The following is a 15,884-nucleotide window of genomic DNA, read 5'->3' on the forward strand; positions in this document are numbered from 1 at the left end:
CTACATTGAGAAGCGGTGGAAGTAAAGAGTAGAAATGCAGACTGTGAAAGCATTTAGATGCCAGACTGAATTGATTGTGCTAACAATGAAGATCTCCTGAAAGTTTTCAAGCTCAAAAATACCTTGAGGGAAAGGATGTTTTAGGAAGACGCATGGATAACACATATGAAGGGTTAGAAAGAAAAGAGGTAAGAGGTAGAAATTACTTTAGAGGCTGATGCAGGAATCTAGATTTGAGGGCTAGAGGTCTGAGTCTGGCTGAAACCATCAGCAGTGAAAGTGGGGAGCCACAGTGAGGGAAGGGCTGCCAGAGTCTATAACCAATGAGTATGTGACATGTCAGGTTGAGGGAAAGGGAGGAGTCACATAAGAATGCATTGACCAGGCCTGTGGGAGGAAGAGATGTGCTGGAGGCAGGACTTTCAGGAAGACTGTATTATCCTTTCTGCAGGTGTACAAAGAATCTTCCAGAGGGGGTCTTCCTCCCCAATCCCTTCAGGAAATATTCTCATCCAGGCCTTTCTTTCTCAGGAAAAAGATGTGACTCCAGACAAAAATCTACTGGCCAAAGTACAAGATGCTTCTCTGTGGCTGGAGACCTTGTCAGACACAAAACCAGCCAAGCCTTCTCTCTCCACCACCTCCTCCATTGCTGACTTCTTCCTCGCCCTAACCATCTGCAACTCCGTCATGGTCTCTACAACCACTGAGACCAGGCAGAGAGTAAGGACCACCGATATGGGAGGTGGGATGGATGGGAGATGGGACAAGGGGTGAAGCCCTGAATAGAGAGACAAGATACTTGGACCCTAGTCACAGCATCACCATTTCACCACTGTGGGACCTTGAACAGATTTTTTTTCTGGGCCTCAGTTTCTTCATTTTTTAAAAGAAATGGAATAAGTTATAGATGAGCTTTCTATGTAGCTTTTAAACTTTGTATCTATCTGTGTGTAGGGTAGATATTAAGAGTTAATATTTACTAAGCAGCGCTGTGTGTCAGTCTCCATGCCAAACACATCACCTGCATTATCATTTAACCCTCACAACCCAACAACCCTGTGAGCTATGTCCTTGCATTTTACAAGTGAAGAAACAGTGGTTCAGAGAGCTTGGACAACTTCACAAAGGATGTATGGGTACTACACAGCAGAACCCTCTGTACAGCTACATAATAATATCACATTATACTGGTCTCTGTTTTTATGTGAGGGCAAATAATAATAATAATAATAATAATAATAATAATAATAATAAAAACCATGGGTGAAGTTCTGCCAATTTTGAGATAATGCAGCTGTATGGCCATTTATAGAAGTTTATACTCTGAATTGTTTTTTCAGCACTAAAGATAGATTGATCTTCAATTATCCACAGACTCTCACCCAAGCTCCCTTATGAGTGACTGAAGAGAATAATTGAGTGTTTTAACTTGTGGCTAATGAAATCAAGAAAAAGAGGGTTCACCCAGGTACCAAACCAAAGCCTCCCATATTACACTTAGATCCCATTCAGCCACTAAAAAGTCACCAAGTTATCAAAAGTTTTTAGGGAGATTTGGGAGGCAGGAAATGTTTGCTGAGAAATTAACTCTATTTTCAAGAAAGGAAGAAGTACATATTGGGAAGGATAGCATCCAACTCCCAATTTTCAAGTTAATGGGGAGATGTTAGCTGACAGGTAACTCAGGAGTCCAATCTCTGGAGCCAGGAACACCCAGATTTTAGTCCAGCTCTACTACTACACTCTAGGTGGTCATAGCCAATTTATTGAACCTCATCTAGAAGTTAGGATTACATGGCATCTGCTAGAATTGCTGGGGAGGGCGAGATAAGATACTGCATGCAAGGATAAAGCAGACAAGGTCATGGAAAAGGCCCAGAGAATGTAAACTTTTACTATGGGTCTGGCTTTTGTCTCCTTTTCTTTCCTTTGTCCATGACCAAAGCAGGATTGTAAAATTGAGTATTACCAATCCCTAGAATGTCAAGGCTGGAAAGAAATATCTGGCCTAATCTTCTCATGCTGTAGGTAGGTAAACTGAGGCTCACAGAGGTGAGACTTGCCTATAATCCCTAAAGCCCCAAATAATCCATTTATTGTAAAATGACCTTCCTCTTCTGCCATAAAACAGTTTGATATTTTTTTTTCCAACACTGAGAGTTAATGTTCCACTTCCCTCCTTTTACCACAAGGTCACTATGCCACCCTCTGCCAAGGCTCTGGGGACGTCCCTGGAGAAGATTCAACAACTGTTCCACAGACTGAAGCTTTTGAACCTTAGCCAGTCATTCTCATCCACTGTGCCCTCTGACACCGACCTGGGAGAGAGTTTGGGGGCCAACATTCCAACCCCAGACTCAGAAGAGAGGGATGATGTGTCTGTGTGCAGTGGAGGTAACTCCACTGATGGTGGCTATAGGAGCAGCACATGGGACCAGGTTGACATCCAGGGGTCTGGATTAGACGCTTCCTTGGAAGAGGTGCTGGAGGCCCCAGCTCTAGGCCTGGCCAGCCCTGAGCTCTGTTATGAGGCTGAGAGCCCTGATGAGGCAGCCCTGGTGCATGCCGCCCATGCCTACAGCTTCACTCTGGTGTCCCGGACACCAGAGCAGGTGACCGTGCGCTTGCCCCAGGGCACCTGCCTCACCTTCGATGTCCTCTGCACCCTGGGCTTTGACTCTGTCAGGAAGAGAATGTCTGTGGTTGTGAGGCACCCACTGACGGGTGAGATCATCGTCTACACCAAAGGCGCAGACTCAGTTATCATGGACCTGCTGGAAGACCCGGCCTGCGGTGAGTCCCACCTCACCAGGGCTCCAGGAAGAGGGGTCCTTTGTTTGGGAGGCAGTATGGAACAGTAATGAGGAGCTGGAGTTATAGAGTCATTTAGTCCAGCAGGTCCCAGCTGGAACAGAGGCCACAAGATGCTTTCTTCAAAGGAGTTCTCTTAAATCATGCTGCATTCTGCATCTCCTCACCCTGGATTATTACAGTGCTCATGAGCTTATTATAGTCTTATACTGAAGAAACTTCCTTATTTATCCCAGTTTCTGGTTTTCCAAACTCATTTTTAAACATGGATTATCCACACACAATTTTTTTCTACCAGGACACTCATTAACATAACCTAGAACATACTGTGGTCCTAACTCTTACTTGTGGAGAGAAGCCAGCTGAACCCAGAGAAGGAAGTGACTTAATAGAGGTGGCACAGCTAACCAGTGGTAAATCCTAGGCCTAGGTATATTGAATCTCAGTTCAGAGTTCTTTCTATGCCACCAGAATTCTGCACCAGGCTCAGTTCTCTCTGGGAAGCCTCAGGTGTCCCCCTTTATCATCCTTTTCCCCAGCCTCCCCCAAATGGATTTTCATAAACTTGCTCCAAGCCAGAAAAATGTTCCAAAGTCCCTACATATCAGTGTCCAATTTTGAAGCAGCATGAATTAGTGTGCAGCCGCTTCCTGATTGCTAACAAGAAGAAGACAGTTATGGGACTGTGATTCTCCCAGGATAGTAGATTCCAGCCAAGCTTTAGAATTGCCCAGGCAGCCCTGTGCCTCCTGCATTATCAGCTTTGGATTAAAGCCAAGAGGTTCATGGGGATTGATGAGTATTTAGAATGGGAAGGGAGCTAATTAGGTCTCTTCATCCCCAGACTCTGGCAGACAAGTGAATTCAGTGTTCCTGAGTCAAGGGAACCACGGCACTCTATCCCTGGGCAACAGCCATCCAAGCTGCCCTGGAGATATTTTTTCTATTTGTCCCTCACCTGATTCAAAAATAGATTAGAGGGGCTTCCAATAAAAGACACGTGCACAATATTACTATTAAAACTGAGAGTCAAAAGTTTGAAAAGCAGGGAAGGAAATAACCCGAGATGTAATATATTTACAGTGTTTGAACATTCAACTTGACCCTGAGGTTCCTAGTAGCCTGAGAAAAAAAAGTGAACACTCCAGGGCACACAGGTAGAAGGCAAAAGGGCTTCATCTTGTGGAGCTAATGTCTTTGAAAATAAAATGTTGTAGATAGTGCTCAATAAGACAGTAGTGCTCAATAGGCACAAAGATTGTGCTTCAGGCACTAGGGGAAAAGTAGAACCTGAAAAATGACAAGATAATCTTTAAAAGGATTTTTATATTGCATATAATATCCTTGGAATAATACCATGGGAAAAATCAAAGATTTGTTGGATTTCCTTATAATTATTTTACCGTAAAGAATTGTATGTTTAATTTTGCATTATATGAAGGGAGTAGATGAGGTACATAAAATCTGCTTGCTACTTCTGGCCTCTAAAGATTGCAATCCAGCCCTGGTAAAGAAGGATTCTGAAGCTTTCTCCCAGCTGACTTTTACACAGTGCTGCACCTGATTAGTGATGTCTGTGACATCTTAGATAAAGGAGGTGGTGATGGCATCAATCCTGCCCCATACCCACCAACCCAGGCTGAAAAATTATTTTTATCTGATAGATAAAAGTACTGTAATTGCAGGAGAAAAAGATAAATTTCTTCTGAAAGAAACATGTAAGACTTCCTAAAGGGGACTTTGAGCAACACAATGAAATATTTTTATACTAGAGTTATAGGAAATGCAAAAAATATTTTTTCTAAGGCCATTTCCTATTATAGAAAGAAAGCCTAACTCAGAAAAACACCCCCCTATGTGGTGAAGAACTTAACAATGAGATTCAGATCTGTGGCTGTCTTGGGATCTAACTTGATATAAAGACTGAAATAGATGACACAGGGGATGATGGATGATATGTCTAAGACTTAGCAAACAGTTTATCCAGGGATAAACTGGCTACCTGGAAAACACCTGAGGTAATAACAAAGATTCAGACTTCTGGTCCATCCCCTGATTCAGAAGGACTTCAACTGGACCTGGGAATCTCTATTATTTGTTTAAGTTCCCAGGTGATTCTAATGCAAACAAGTATTTGGGAACAATACCTAAAATGACCTACCTTCCCTAAATAGAACTTTTCTCAGCTAGGCCTTTTTGGTCAGATACAGAAGGCAGAGAATTTAAAGACTCCTGGAGTCATCACCTTTTGGGACTTCCTGACAGCCAAGAGAGATCTTCTATGTTTCTGGGGTGGGTTATAAGGGGATTCCTCCTCACTCATGGAGGACAATGACTATTTTACAGCAACTGATTCTGATATGGAAAAGAAGGTGAGGAAAATCCAAGCCAGGACCCAGAAGCACCTAGACTTGTATGCAAGAGATGGCCTTCGAACACTGTGCATCGCCAAAAAGGTAAAAATAAATTTCTCCTTTAGTAGCTTTAAGGTCTCAATACTGAGTTGGTCATTTCTATTCCATTTTAGAAGGCCCTTAATAGTGGTTGTTTTAATATTTTCAAAATTAGCTATTTCAAACATTCTAAATTCTGACTCACTACAAAGACCAAGGATTTTGATAATTATGCTGGGACAAAACTCTGGATGGCAAGATTCCATATTAGCATGGCTTTGTTGTTCCCCATTTTTCATTATTTATACATATAATTGGTAACCCATTACTCATAAAATAATTTTTACTGTTATAATTTTACCTTCAAAGTATCCTTTTAAATTTTGCATTATTTGCCTAGATTTGAAATTTAAGAGATACTATGTGATCACATAAAATTCTAGATTTCTGATTTCTCTTATAAATGTAGAGCGTCTGATGAATGGGGTCGACATTCTTGAAAGGCAGCTAATAGCTAGAACCAAGTAGTAGCTGATCCCTTTGATGAGGGATATATTCTCTTGTGTTCTGTAATTGGTCACAGCCCCTACCTTCCCTGTTGCATTGCCCTTGGCTCAGCTATAGTCATGTATTTACCCACCCCTCACCCTGCAGGCCTTTGACTTTGCAACACCTGCAAGGAAGGCAGGCAAAGAGAGATGAGTATCAGATTAGAGGTATCTAATAAGGCACCTAAAGTCAGATGGGGAGCTATGATGACATCCACTGCTAGATGGCTAAAAGTAGTTTCTTCTCTGCAGATCCCCAGAGCTCTTCATCTTTTATGGTGCTTAGTGCAGCAAAGTTTAAGAGCACCCACTTTAAAGTCAGACCTACCTGGGTACAAGTTCCAATCTCACCACTTACCTGGTGTGTGACCTTGGGAAAGTTTCTTCACCTCTCTGACTTTGGGATTTTCTTATCTGTAAAATAGTACTAATGCCCCCTACCTCAAACAGTTGTAATAGAGATTACTGAAGTAACATATGTGTAGTGCCTGAGACAGTGACCAGTGCTTACTACTCCACAGATTATAATTATACCCTTACCACCTTCTATTTTCCCCTGAAATTATTTGTGCCTACTTTGCCTCCTCTAATAAGACTGTGAATTCCTCAAAAGCAAAGGCCTATTGTGTCCCCTTGGTTTTCCTTATAATTCCATGTTGGACAAAAGAATAATTTATTGTAATAAGAGACAGTATGCATGTAATACTAACAGAGGGATATAAATGTGCTGCGGACTCCAAAGGAGGAAGAAATGCCCTCTAGTTTGGTTCTTCCAGCTATTGGGTACTCCAATTGCTGCCACCTCTCTACCTGGCTCTCCATCCTTCAACTGATGTCTTCAAGGAACAGAAAGAAAGCCAAGTCCATTGCTTGCATTTGCCCCTCCCTGTGACTGACCCCTTCTTATCAGTCTATCTCAACTCAGACTTCACTTTGTCTAAGAAAACTAAAAATCCAAATGAAATAATCCTTCTTCCCACAGCTATCACCCCTATCCAGTCACATTCTATCATGTCACTCTTTATTTTCCTAAAATTATCTGTTCTTTTAAATAATTTACATGGATTAATATCTCTCACCCTCCACTACCCCATAAGCCCAGGAATCTTGTCTGTCTTAATCACTGCTATACCTCCAGTGCCCAGAGCATAGCAGGAGCAGGGGCTCAATGGATGTTTGGTGATAATGGAACATGAGGATCAATCCTTCATTGATTCATGCATTCAAAACAAACAAACAAACAAAAAACATTGAGGAGAAATAATTGTGTAGGGAAGCTCAGACAGGCCAGGCACATCTGAATTGGCCAGTATTCACCCAGCATTGTGAAAGAGCCTCTTCTTGTTCCATAGGTCATAAGTGAAGATGACTTCCGACGATGGGCCAGTTTCCGGTGTGAGGCGGAGGCATCCCTCGACAACCGAGATGAGCTTCTAATGGAGACGGCACAACATCTGGAGAATCAACTCACCTTACTCGGTAGCTAAAAATAAGTCATCATTAAATTAAAAAGAAAATGCTACAAGCTGGAAAGGGAGTTCTTGGCCCGACTCTGACACTGCTACAGATGTGTCTCAATTAGGAACCTTCCCTGGAGTGCCCTTCCAGGTATTTGGCACAAATGGTGCCAATATCCAACCCAGACTCCACACACCACTTCCTAAGGATGCCCAGGAGCATTCCCATACTTTCTGTTGGACAAAACCCAGGAGCTTGGTTGCTTCTCCATTTTTTCAAATGCTTATTGAGCACCTACTATATGCCAAGGTGCATGCTAGGCATTGGGACTAGGGAACAAGAGCCACAGGCCCTATCTTCTCAGAGCTCAGTCTAGCAAGGAAACTGGATGATTCAACAAGGAATTTCAAGTGAGTGTGATGAGGGTTGGGCTGGAAGACGTGCCTGGTTGTATGGGACCACAATCTAGACTAGGGCCAAGGAGAGTGCAGGAAGGTAAGAACTGAGCTGAGCAATGGAGCTAGTCAGGCAAAGAGGAAGAATTTTCAGGCAGAGGGAGGGGACAGAATGAAGAGCTAGAGGTGAGACAGACCCAAGAGGCTAGAAACTCCAAGGTCTGCTATGACTGGACCACAGAGTTGGGGGGAGAAATGATGTGAGGTGGGAAAGGTCAACATGACCCAGGTTATGAAGGTACTTAAATCATATGCTAACAGTTTAGAGAGAAGGAAGTAAAAGCAGGGACAGGCTCATACTTTACAAAAATTACTCTGGCTGCTGCTGTATGAAGTTCGATCAATACACTGAGGGAAGAAGAGAAGCAGGGAGACCAGCTAAGACTGTAGTATTGTGTTTCTGTGGGAGGAAAAGCATTACCCAGGTAGAAGGAGGAAGCTTTATTTAATCAGGGTTAATTACCTCACAGCTCAGGAGCAAGATCTGAAAAAGGCAACATGTGACAGCACCCTGCCACTGGCCACATGGCTAAAGCCTTGTTTCATCTTGGGAGGCAATGCTGAACTGGGGATGAGGGCCAAATCTTGGCCTAGTGCTATATACAACCCCCACCCCCCTGAGCTTTAGTTTCTCTTCTGTATAAACCATACTGCTCCAAGCTCTCAGCCACACAGGGGTGCAAGGCGACAGACCCAGGGTTGCTGAAAGAAGATGGTGATGCCTTTACATACTAAATATAGCAACAGGATTTGGCAGGAAGAGTGGCAAGCAAGGGGAGACCATTTGTTCCCCACCTCCTTCTGCCTTATTTTTGTTCCTGTGTTTTGACTCCGGGACCTTTGCCTATTGCCTCCCAAAGCCCCTCTGAAAGCTGGCCATGAGAACTTATTTTAACAGAAATCAGAGGGTAGCGAGGCCAGACAGGTCTATCCACCACACGAGACCACAGAATGTCATCCCATTAGGGCATGTGACTCCTTTCTCACCCGCCTGAGGCTGCTTTTGTTTCAGGGGAGGGTTCTAGTTTCAGTCAGTGAGAGGTGCTCCTCAGCTGGTTCGGCATGAAAGAGAACGTGCTTGTCAAGATCTGTTGGCTTCCCTTGCTGGGAAAGACTTTCACCACCTCTCTGTTTCATTTTTTCTTTCACACAAATAAATGTGTTTTTCCTCTCTCCTCCTTCACTCTGCCTCTCTATAGTATAAATCAGCTTCAGAATCTCACCTTCCAGGCTAACCCTTGGAGAGAAAGACAAGGATTGAAGCAACACTTATCATGGGGTTGTTTACCTGCACATCTGGGCCTGCAATACAAAAGAGGCACTTATCAGGATAGAGTCATCATTTTTGTTCCTTCAAGGTGGCTTTGGAAGGAGAGGACTGGGACTGGGAAGAGATTTCATCTTACCACCAAGAATCTGCCCTGCCACCAATACTGCATTTGCATTTACACTGAGTCCCACACTATGAAATGGTCTTTTCAGTATCCATCCAGTGTAACTGCTTTGCCAACCTATTGTCACTAGGGATTGTTAAAAGAAATGAAATGCCTTGCTCCTGCCCAGAGTGAAGTGGGTAGCCATTAGTCTGTGGTCTAAAAAGTATCTCAATTTAAATACAGATTTTTGCCTAATCAGTAACTATTTGATATTTGGGTATATATTCATCAGGGTTGGTGCAAAGCTTGAGATCATTCAAAAATTATGGAATCTGCATGTTTAATTCCAAGATTATCATCAAAAACCTGAGTCCTTATTTTGCTGTGAACTGTTAGAGAGCAAAGGTCTCAGTCTCTCTACTTCTCTCCACTCCCATTGCTGGTAGGCCCACAGGGGCTACTCCTCCACAACTCTGCTAAACCTCTAATCTCATCCTGCTTCCCACTCTGTTCCCTAGAATGATCTTCTTAAAACTCAAAACTGATCCTGTCACTCTCCAACTTAACTCCCTTTAATAGCTTTCTTGTCTACCAAATAAATTCCAAATCCTTTAATGCTCTGACAAGGCTCTGCATGATCCAACAGCCTTACCTCCCTTCCTGGCCCCATCTTTCACCCCATTTTGCCTCCCTTTCTTCACCTTCGTCTACTCTGGCCTCTGAGCCTTCATACATGCTCATCACTCTACCTGGAATTCTCCTCCTTTGCCACTTCTTGGCCTTATCTTCCAGGTCTGAGCTTAAATAGCACTTCCTATCAAGGCCTTCCCTGACTATCTAGATGAAGTTCAGGTCTTCTAGTATATGTTCACCTGGCATCCTGGGCTTTGCCCCTCATATATTTCAGTTATAAATTCTTTTTCAATAATGTTTTGAGCTGCAAGAGGGACCAGCTCCGTTTCACTGCTGTATCTTGGGTGCTTAGCACAGCCTAGAACATTGGAGATATTAGATATCATTGTCTGACTTGATAGGGCTTTGGGGAAATTAAACAGCTACTTTTTCACTCTAAATGTAAGCTCTGGTGTCTTTGATCACTCCAGGAGCCACTGGGATTGAAGACCAGCTGCAAGAAGGGGTTCCAGACACAATTGCTGCTCTGCGGGAAGCTGGGATCCAGCTCTGGGTCTTGACTGGAGATAAGCAAGAGACAGCAGTCAATATCGCCTATTCCTGCAGATTGTTAGATCAGACTGACACTGTTTACTCCATTAATACAGAAAATCAGGTGAGGCCAAAGTAGGGACCACATGTCCAAGTGCAGAACAGCCCCTAGACCAACAAGAGATAGGGTTATGGGAGGGATTTGGGTACAGAGGGGAAGCACCCCTACCCTTAAAATATCACTGAACCTTGGAGCTCAGAGGTCCCCAGAAATCATCCACCTCATCCCCATGCATGGCTGACCAGTTTGATTATATTACATCTAGTAGTACATGTTAGAAAGTTTTGATCTTCCAGATTTCACCTTTGGCCCAATCTCCTCATTTTACAAATAAGGAAACTAAAGACCCTTGAGACTAAGTCACTTGCCCAGAGTCACCCTGGTAGTTTCTGATAGAACTAAGTCTAGAACACTGTTCTCTGCCAGGCCAGTGCTATCTTCATTATACCACATTGTTTGCTCACAGAACCCCAGTTGTTAGTTTCTTATACTTTGGACTAACTCTTCCATTGAAAAAGCCCCAACAAAATTGAAATGATTATGAGTTTAAAATTGCAGCTCCAATTTGTATGTCAGATTGGTTTGCCACAGAATAAAACCTGAAGGAAATGATTCATGAGACCAGTAAATTTTGACAGGATAGGAGAGAGAGAAGCAAAGTCCTAAAACTGCAATTTTAAACCCCAGTAGGTTGTGGGTGGCAGGGGATGGGGTTTGGAGAAAGGGCTGTGTAAAATCTGGAGAAGAGTATTCAAAGTTATAATACAATTTTATATTTAGGAGAAAAAATCTATTTTCACAATGCAAACCACAGAAAGTGAAGTTTTAACACCTTGGTTGATGAATATGGGAAGTAGGCATTGAGATGTATGCTTCCAAAAGGAAGCAGGAAAACATTGTCCTGGAAGGGCAGTGGGAGCAGGGCACTGGAAGGGAGACCTAGACGCACCATGGGAGAAAGGATGGAGAAGAGGGAGGAACATGGGAAAGAACAGCACAAAAAAAGGATACAGGGACGGTGCCGGAACCTCTTTTGGTTTTGCTTAAAACGGATATGGACCCAGAATAGAAGTTCGGAAGATTTAACTCTGGTTTTTATTCCGTAACGAATCCACATCACATACTTTTTAAACAGTAGTGTATACTATGAAAAGTGCCTGAGGCCCTTTAGATGAATTGGAAAAATCACTTTCTTGTCAGGTGCACAGATTATGCTCTGATTATATTAAACTCCAATGAATTTTCATAATGAAAATAATCTTGGGGAAATCTTTGGCATTAATATTATGCTTAGGAAAGAAAGTAATTTGCTGCTTGCTTGAGTACTTGATCCCTGTAATAGCGTTGATGTCTGCCTGCCCTACTGACAATGGAAATTCTGTTTGCAATGATCATTTCACTTCAGGTAATTTCAGGAGGAGGACATGGGCAAACTTGTGAGTCAGCCAGTCCAAGGGGGATAGAGTGGGCTTCTGTGGTTTCTATTAAATACAATGCATTCCTATAGGAAGCTGAAGATGCTTAGCAATTAATTATCCAATGTTCCTAAGGAATAGCGTGTCACATTTCATGTTTGGTTCAGTCACTGTTAAATCATTCAAAGATGTTTGGGACCCTGATGGTACCTGAATGTTAGGACCAGCCCATGCCCTGAGTCCTTTAAACCTGTAAGATTAGTCTTTCTACCTGAGAAAAAGTGGTGGGTACATGGATATGTTAAGCCAAAAACAGGAAATCCATTCCAAATCTCAGATTTATTTAAACCTTAGTTTAATATAATTATGTATTCAGTGGATATTTCCTCCAAGGGTTTTAATCTGCCTAATTCATTATAAATTGATTTAGGGCTACTGTTTCTTTGTTATGTATCTTAAAGCTGTAAGCAGGTTATGGGACCTCTCTAGACCTCAGGGTTCTCTTTCATAAAATGAGAGAATTACTATCATCATCAGTGGAAGTGCTGGTCTGTCAAGGAATTTAGAAGGAACTAGAGCATTAGAAACCAATAACAGAAATGATTATTGTCATTATTAGTAGCATATATTGAAAGCTTAATATGGTCCAGATATCATACCTCCCTAAACTTCACCCTCCTCATATGTAAAATAGGGATTAGAAAGATTTATTTCAGAGGCTATTGGGAGGATTAAATAAGATCATAGAAGAAAAATACTTATTAGCACAGTATTGAACACACTCCAAAATTCAGTGGCTGAAAACAACCAACATTTATTATCCCACAGTTTCTGTGGGTTAGGAGTCCAGGGTCAGCTTAGCTGGGTACCTCTGGTTCAAAGTCTCTCTGAAGGCTGAATTCAACCTGTCAGGTCTGTGGGCTCATCTAAAGGCCCCAACTAGTGGGTTGTTTGGGAATGAAGAGAAGGCCATCCTCAAAGCTTACAGACATGATTGCTGGCAAACTTCATTTCCTTACCACATGGGTCTCTCCATAGAGCTGCTTCACAACATGGCAGCTGCTTTCTCCCACAGCAAGCCATCCAAGAGAGAGAGAAAAGAGTGCCAAATTGGAAGCCACAAGTCTTTTTATAAGCTAATCTGGAAAGTGACATCCTATCACTTTTGCAGAATTCTCTACATTAGAAAGGAATTGCTAGGTGTGGCTCATAACCAAGGGGAGGGATTGCACAGGGGCATGCATCCCAGGATGGCAGGGATCATTGAGACCCATCTTGGAGGCTGCCTACCACAGTACCTGGCATATACTAAAGGTTAAATGAATGGTAACTATTATGGTTATTACATCATACTTTGAAATAAGCAAATTCAGAAATTTTATTTTGAAACATATCTCCAGTGACTTCCTGCAGTCCTGCGTTGGAGGAATTTATATAATTTATGCTGGCCTCAACTCCCAGCAAGGACTATCTTGATCTCTTTCCCAGATAAGTGCCTCAGGCATAACCACCCACCCCTGGCACAGCTTCCTCTCACCCCTCTAGGTTCTGGGCATACCCTACTGCTTGCAACACTCAATTTAGCATCCCCTAAGGGAAGACTCGGGAATGATTAACTGCAGTTCTGCTCACTCCAGAAGAAAGTATCCCAAATAATCTCAGAAGCTTCTAGATCAATGGTCCCCAAACCTGTCATATCAGAAAAATCTTCACAATTTTTGCTTAAATCCACATATTACCTGTACTTTTTTTTCATGTAATGAATTCATTTAAATTGACTCACTTTGAACACTTTTAAATTTATTTTTAGAATAATTTTTTAGGACTATACTAAATGAAAACCATCATCCTTGCCATGGATAAAAGAACACTGCTAAATAAAGATCATGTGAACAAAACAATGCTATTAAAATCAATAATACTGACTGCCACAACTTTATTTGAAAGTAATGTTGCAAAATCTAATAAGGTACTAAGGATATATTTAGAACCAAAATCTGACTTGATCTCTGATATAATCAAAAGTAAAAGAGGAAATAAATTCTTCACTATGTTTCGAGGTAAATGTCAGAAAAAATAAGTTTCTTTACATCAGTAAAATGTTCACATTCATAGTCAGTTTTAACATGTATGAGCAACACATTCATATCAACAGGTAAACACGCAGTGTATTTTTTCAATTGGGAAGCGATAATTCAAGCAGTGATGATCTGCCTCCACTAGTAAGTTGGATGAGCTAGCGCAAGTTACTAAAGATTTCACTGTTTCAATTTCCTCATCACTCAGTTTCCTCAGGAAAACCAAAATTATTTGTAAGAAATAAAAAGCACTGTATTATCATGACATATTACCATTATTTACCATCACATTCATATTTATTAGCTTATACCATCCCTGTATCATTCCCCATCTTGCTGAGCTATTTCCACTCCCATTGCCTAGCAGTCTCTCCTATTTTGCCATTAATTTGCTTCCAAATTAATATTGCTTTGATGCTTTTTGAAAGGTTGAAGAGAAATGTAAGAATCAGAAAATGATTCCTGGGTAATCTCTATGGTGGTAGAATTTCATAACTATTTTACTAAAAGATAAAGTGAGATCTTTAACCTACATTTCTGTGTTGTTTACTAATACCATATTTGTTATTCTGACTCTATAGGAAACCTGTGAATCCATCCTTAACTATGCACTGGAAGAAGTGAAGCAATTTCATGGACCACAGAAGCCAAACCGCAAGCTCTTTGGGCTCTGCCTACCTTCTGAGACACCACCTCCTACCTCAAGAGCTGCAGTTCCAGAAGTTGGATTGGTCATCAATGGGAAGACATTGAATGCCATTTTCCAGGGAAAGCTGGAGATGAAATTTTTAGAGCTGACTCAGTATTGCCGGTCTGTCCTATGCTGCCGTTCTACCCCTCTCCAGAAGAGTATGATAGTCAAGCTGGTGCGAGACAAGTTGAGCGTCATGACCCTTTCCATAGGTACCCATCATGCTGAGATGTGGGTGCAGCTTGTAAGGCTGATCTGACAAAAGTCCTGGGCCAGAGGTGGGAGGTCACATATCAAAGTTGAGACAGCCAGGCTGAGGATCATTTTCTCAGACTGAGAGAGTTCAAAGTGACAATCAATACGTGGCGCTGGAGATGAAACAGAGGCTAAGTAGAGTGAGAAAGTGATTCACAGCTCTGAGGATTAGCAGGTCACAAAGGAAAACAGGGCTTGGATGGAGGTCAAAGCCAAAAGAGGCCTCAAATTCAGAACATTCACATAACTCAATAATGTACACTCAGGCCAATCAGTTCTGGGATGCAGACCATTTCCCTTTCGATACTTAACACATGGCATAATAACATAAACCTAAGATGTTTGTGGATTTGATATTCTGCGTATTGACGGCTGGTGGGGAGATTTTACAAGCTGAGCCTTTCACATATGTTCATTCCTAAATACAAGGCCCAGCACAAAGCACATTCTCAACAAATGCTAGCCTCTTGGTTGATGAAAAAATTTCTCATAAGAGACTAAACTTTAATCATGGTTAAGGCAGAGAAATAAAAACTGTACCTACATCAACAAGCAAACCTGGTTTGCAGGAATCTTCATGATGTAGTCTCTGCTAACCCTCCAGTCATGTCCTTAACCACAGAAACCCCTGTCCCAACATTTGAACTCCATGCTCCAGTCAAATGGAACTGCCTCCATTCTCCATGAGGTTTGTCCTATCTCTCTCACTCCCAGGCCTTTGTACAAGCTATTTCCTCTATAAAACACCCCTTCTTCTAATCCCACCTAACTTTCCTTATCTCTGAGAACTCCCACAGCACACAGCCCTCAGAGCTGCAGAGCACTGGTTTGCCTTCTGTGAGGGCCTGCTCAGTAGACCATGAGTTCCTTGAATAGAGGGACCGTATCATTCATACCATTTCATCCCATGCTCTGCACACTCCAAGCACATAGTAAACATTGCATTCATTTAAGGATATTCTTGCAGATGGTTCCAGGTTCTATCCTTCCTACACAGACATGGAAAGAGATTTTCCTTCCTGGCATTTCAAATAAGTCTATATTATATATTGTTTTTTTCTCCCATTCTTCAGGTAAAAGCAGTTCAAAACAAAAAGGGGAGGGGAGGAGTGGGTAGACAGGATACAGGGAGCAAAACTTTAGCAACTGCATCCTAATTTTATTCCCTGAATTGCC

At 42.1% G+C, this 15,884-nt stretch overlaps 1 protein-coding gene across 4 annotated transcripts in view; it reads left to right on the forward strand.

Moving 5' to 3' along the window:
• The window catches only part of ATP10B (ATPase phospholipid transporting 10B (putative)), a 330,927-nt gene that overhangs the window by 285,045 nt on the left and 29,998 nt on the right, over positions 1-15,884 (forward strand). For all 4 annotated transcript variants that reach the window (XR_008300518.1, XM_053226788.1, XM_053226793.1 and 1 more), the window contains 6 exons: positions 532-723; positions 2,196-2,796; positions 5,161-5,270; positions 7,108-7,234; positions 10,148-10,332; positions 14,344-14,665. Coding sequence is in view for 3 of the 4 variants with exons in the window: in XM_053226788.1 (XP_053082763.1) it covers positions 532-723; positions 2,196-2,796; positions 5,161-5,270; positions 7,108-7,234; positions 10,148-10,332; positions 14,344-14,665 (1,537 nt within the window). In the remaining variant the exon portion in view is untranslated. The remainder of the gene's footprint in view (positions 1-531; positions 724-2,195; positions 2,797-5,160; positions 5,271-7,107; positions 7,235-10,147; positions 10,333-14,343; positions 14,666-15,884) is intronic.

Source organism: Acinonyx jubatus, chromosome A1 (assembly GCF_027475565.1).
Source record: "Acinonyx jubatus isolate Ajub_Pintada_27869175 chromosome A1, VMU_Ajub_asm_v1.0, whole genome shotgun sequence".
NCBI lineage: Eukaryota > Metazoa > Chordata > Mammalia > Carnivora > Felidae > Acinonyx > Acinonyx jubatus.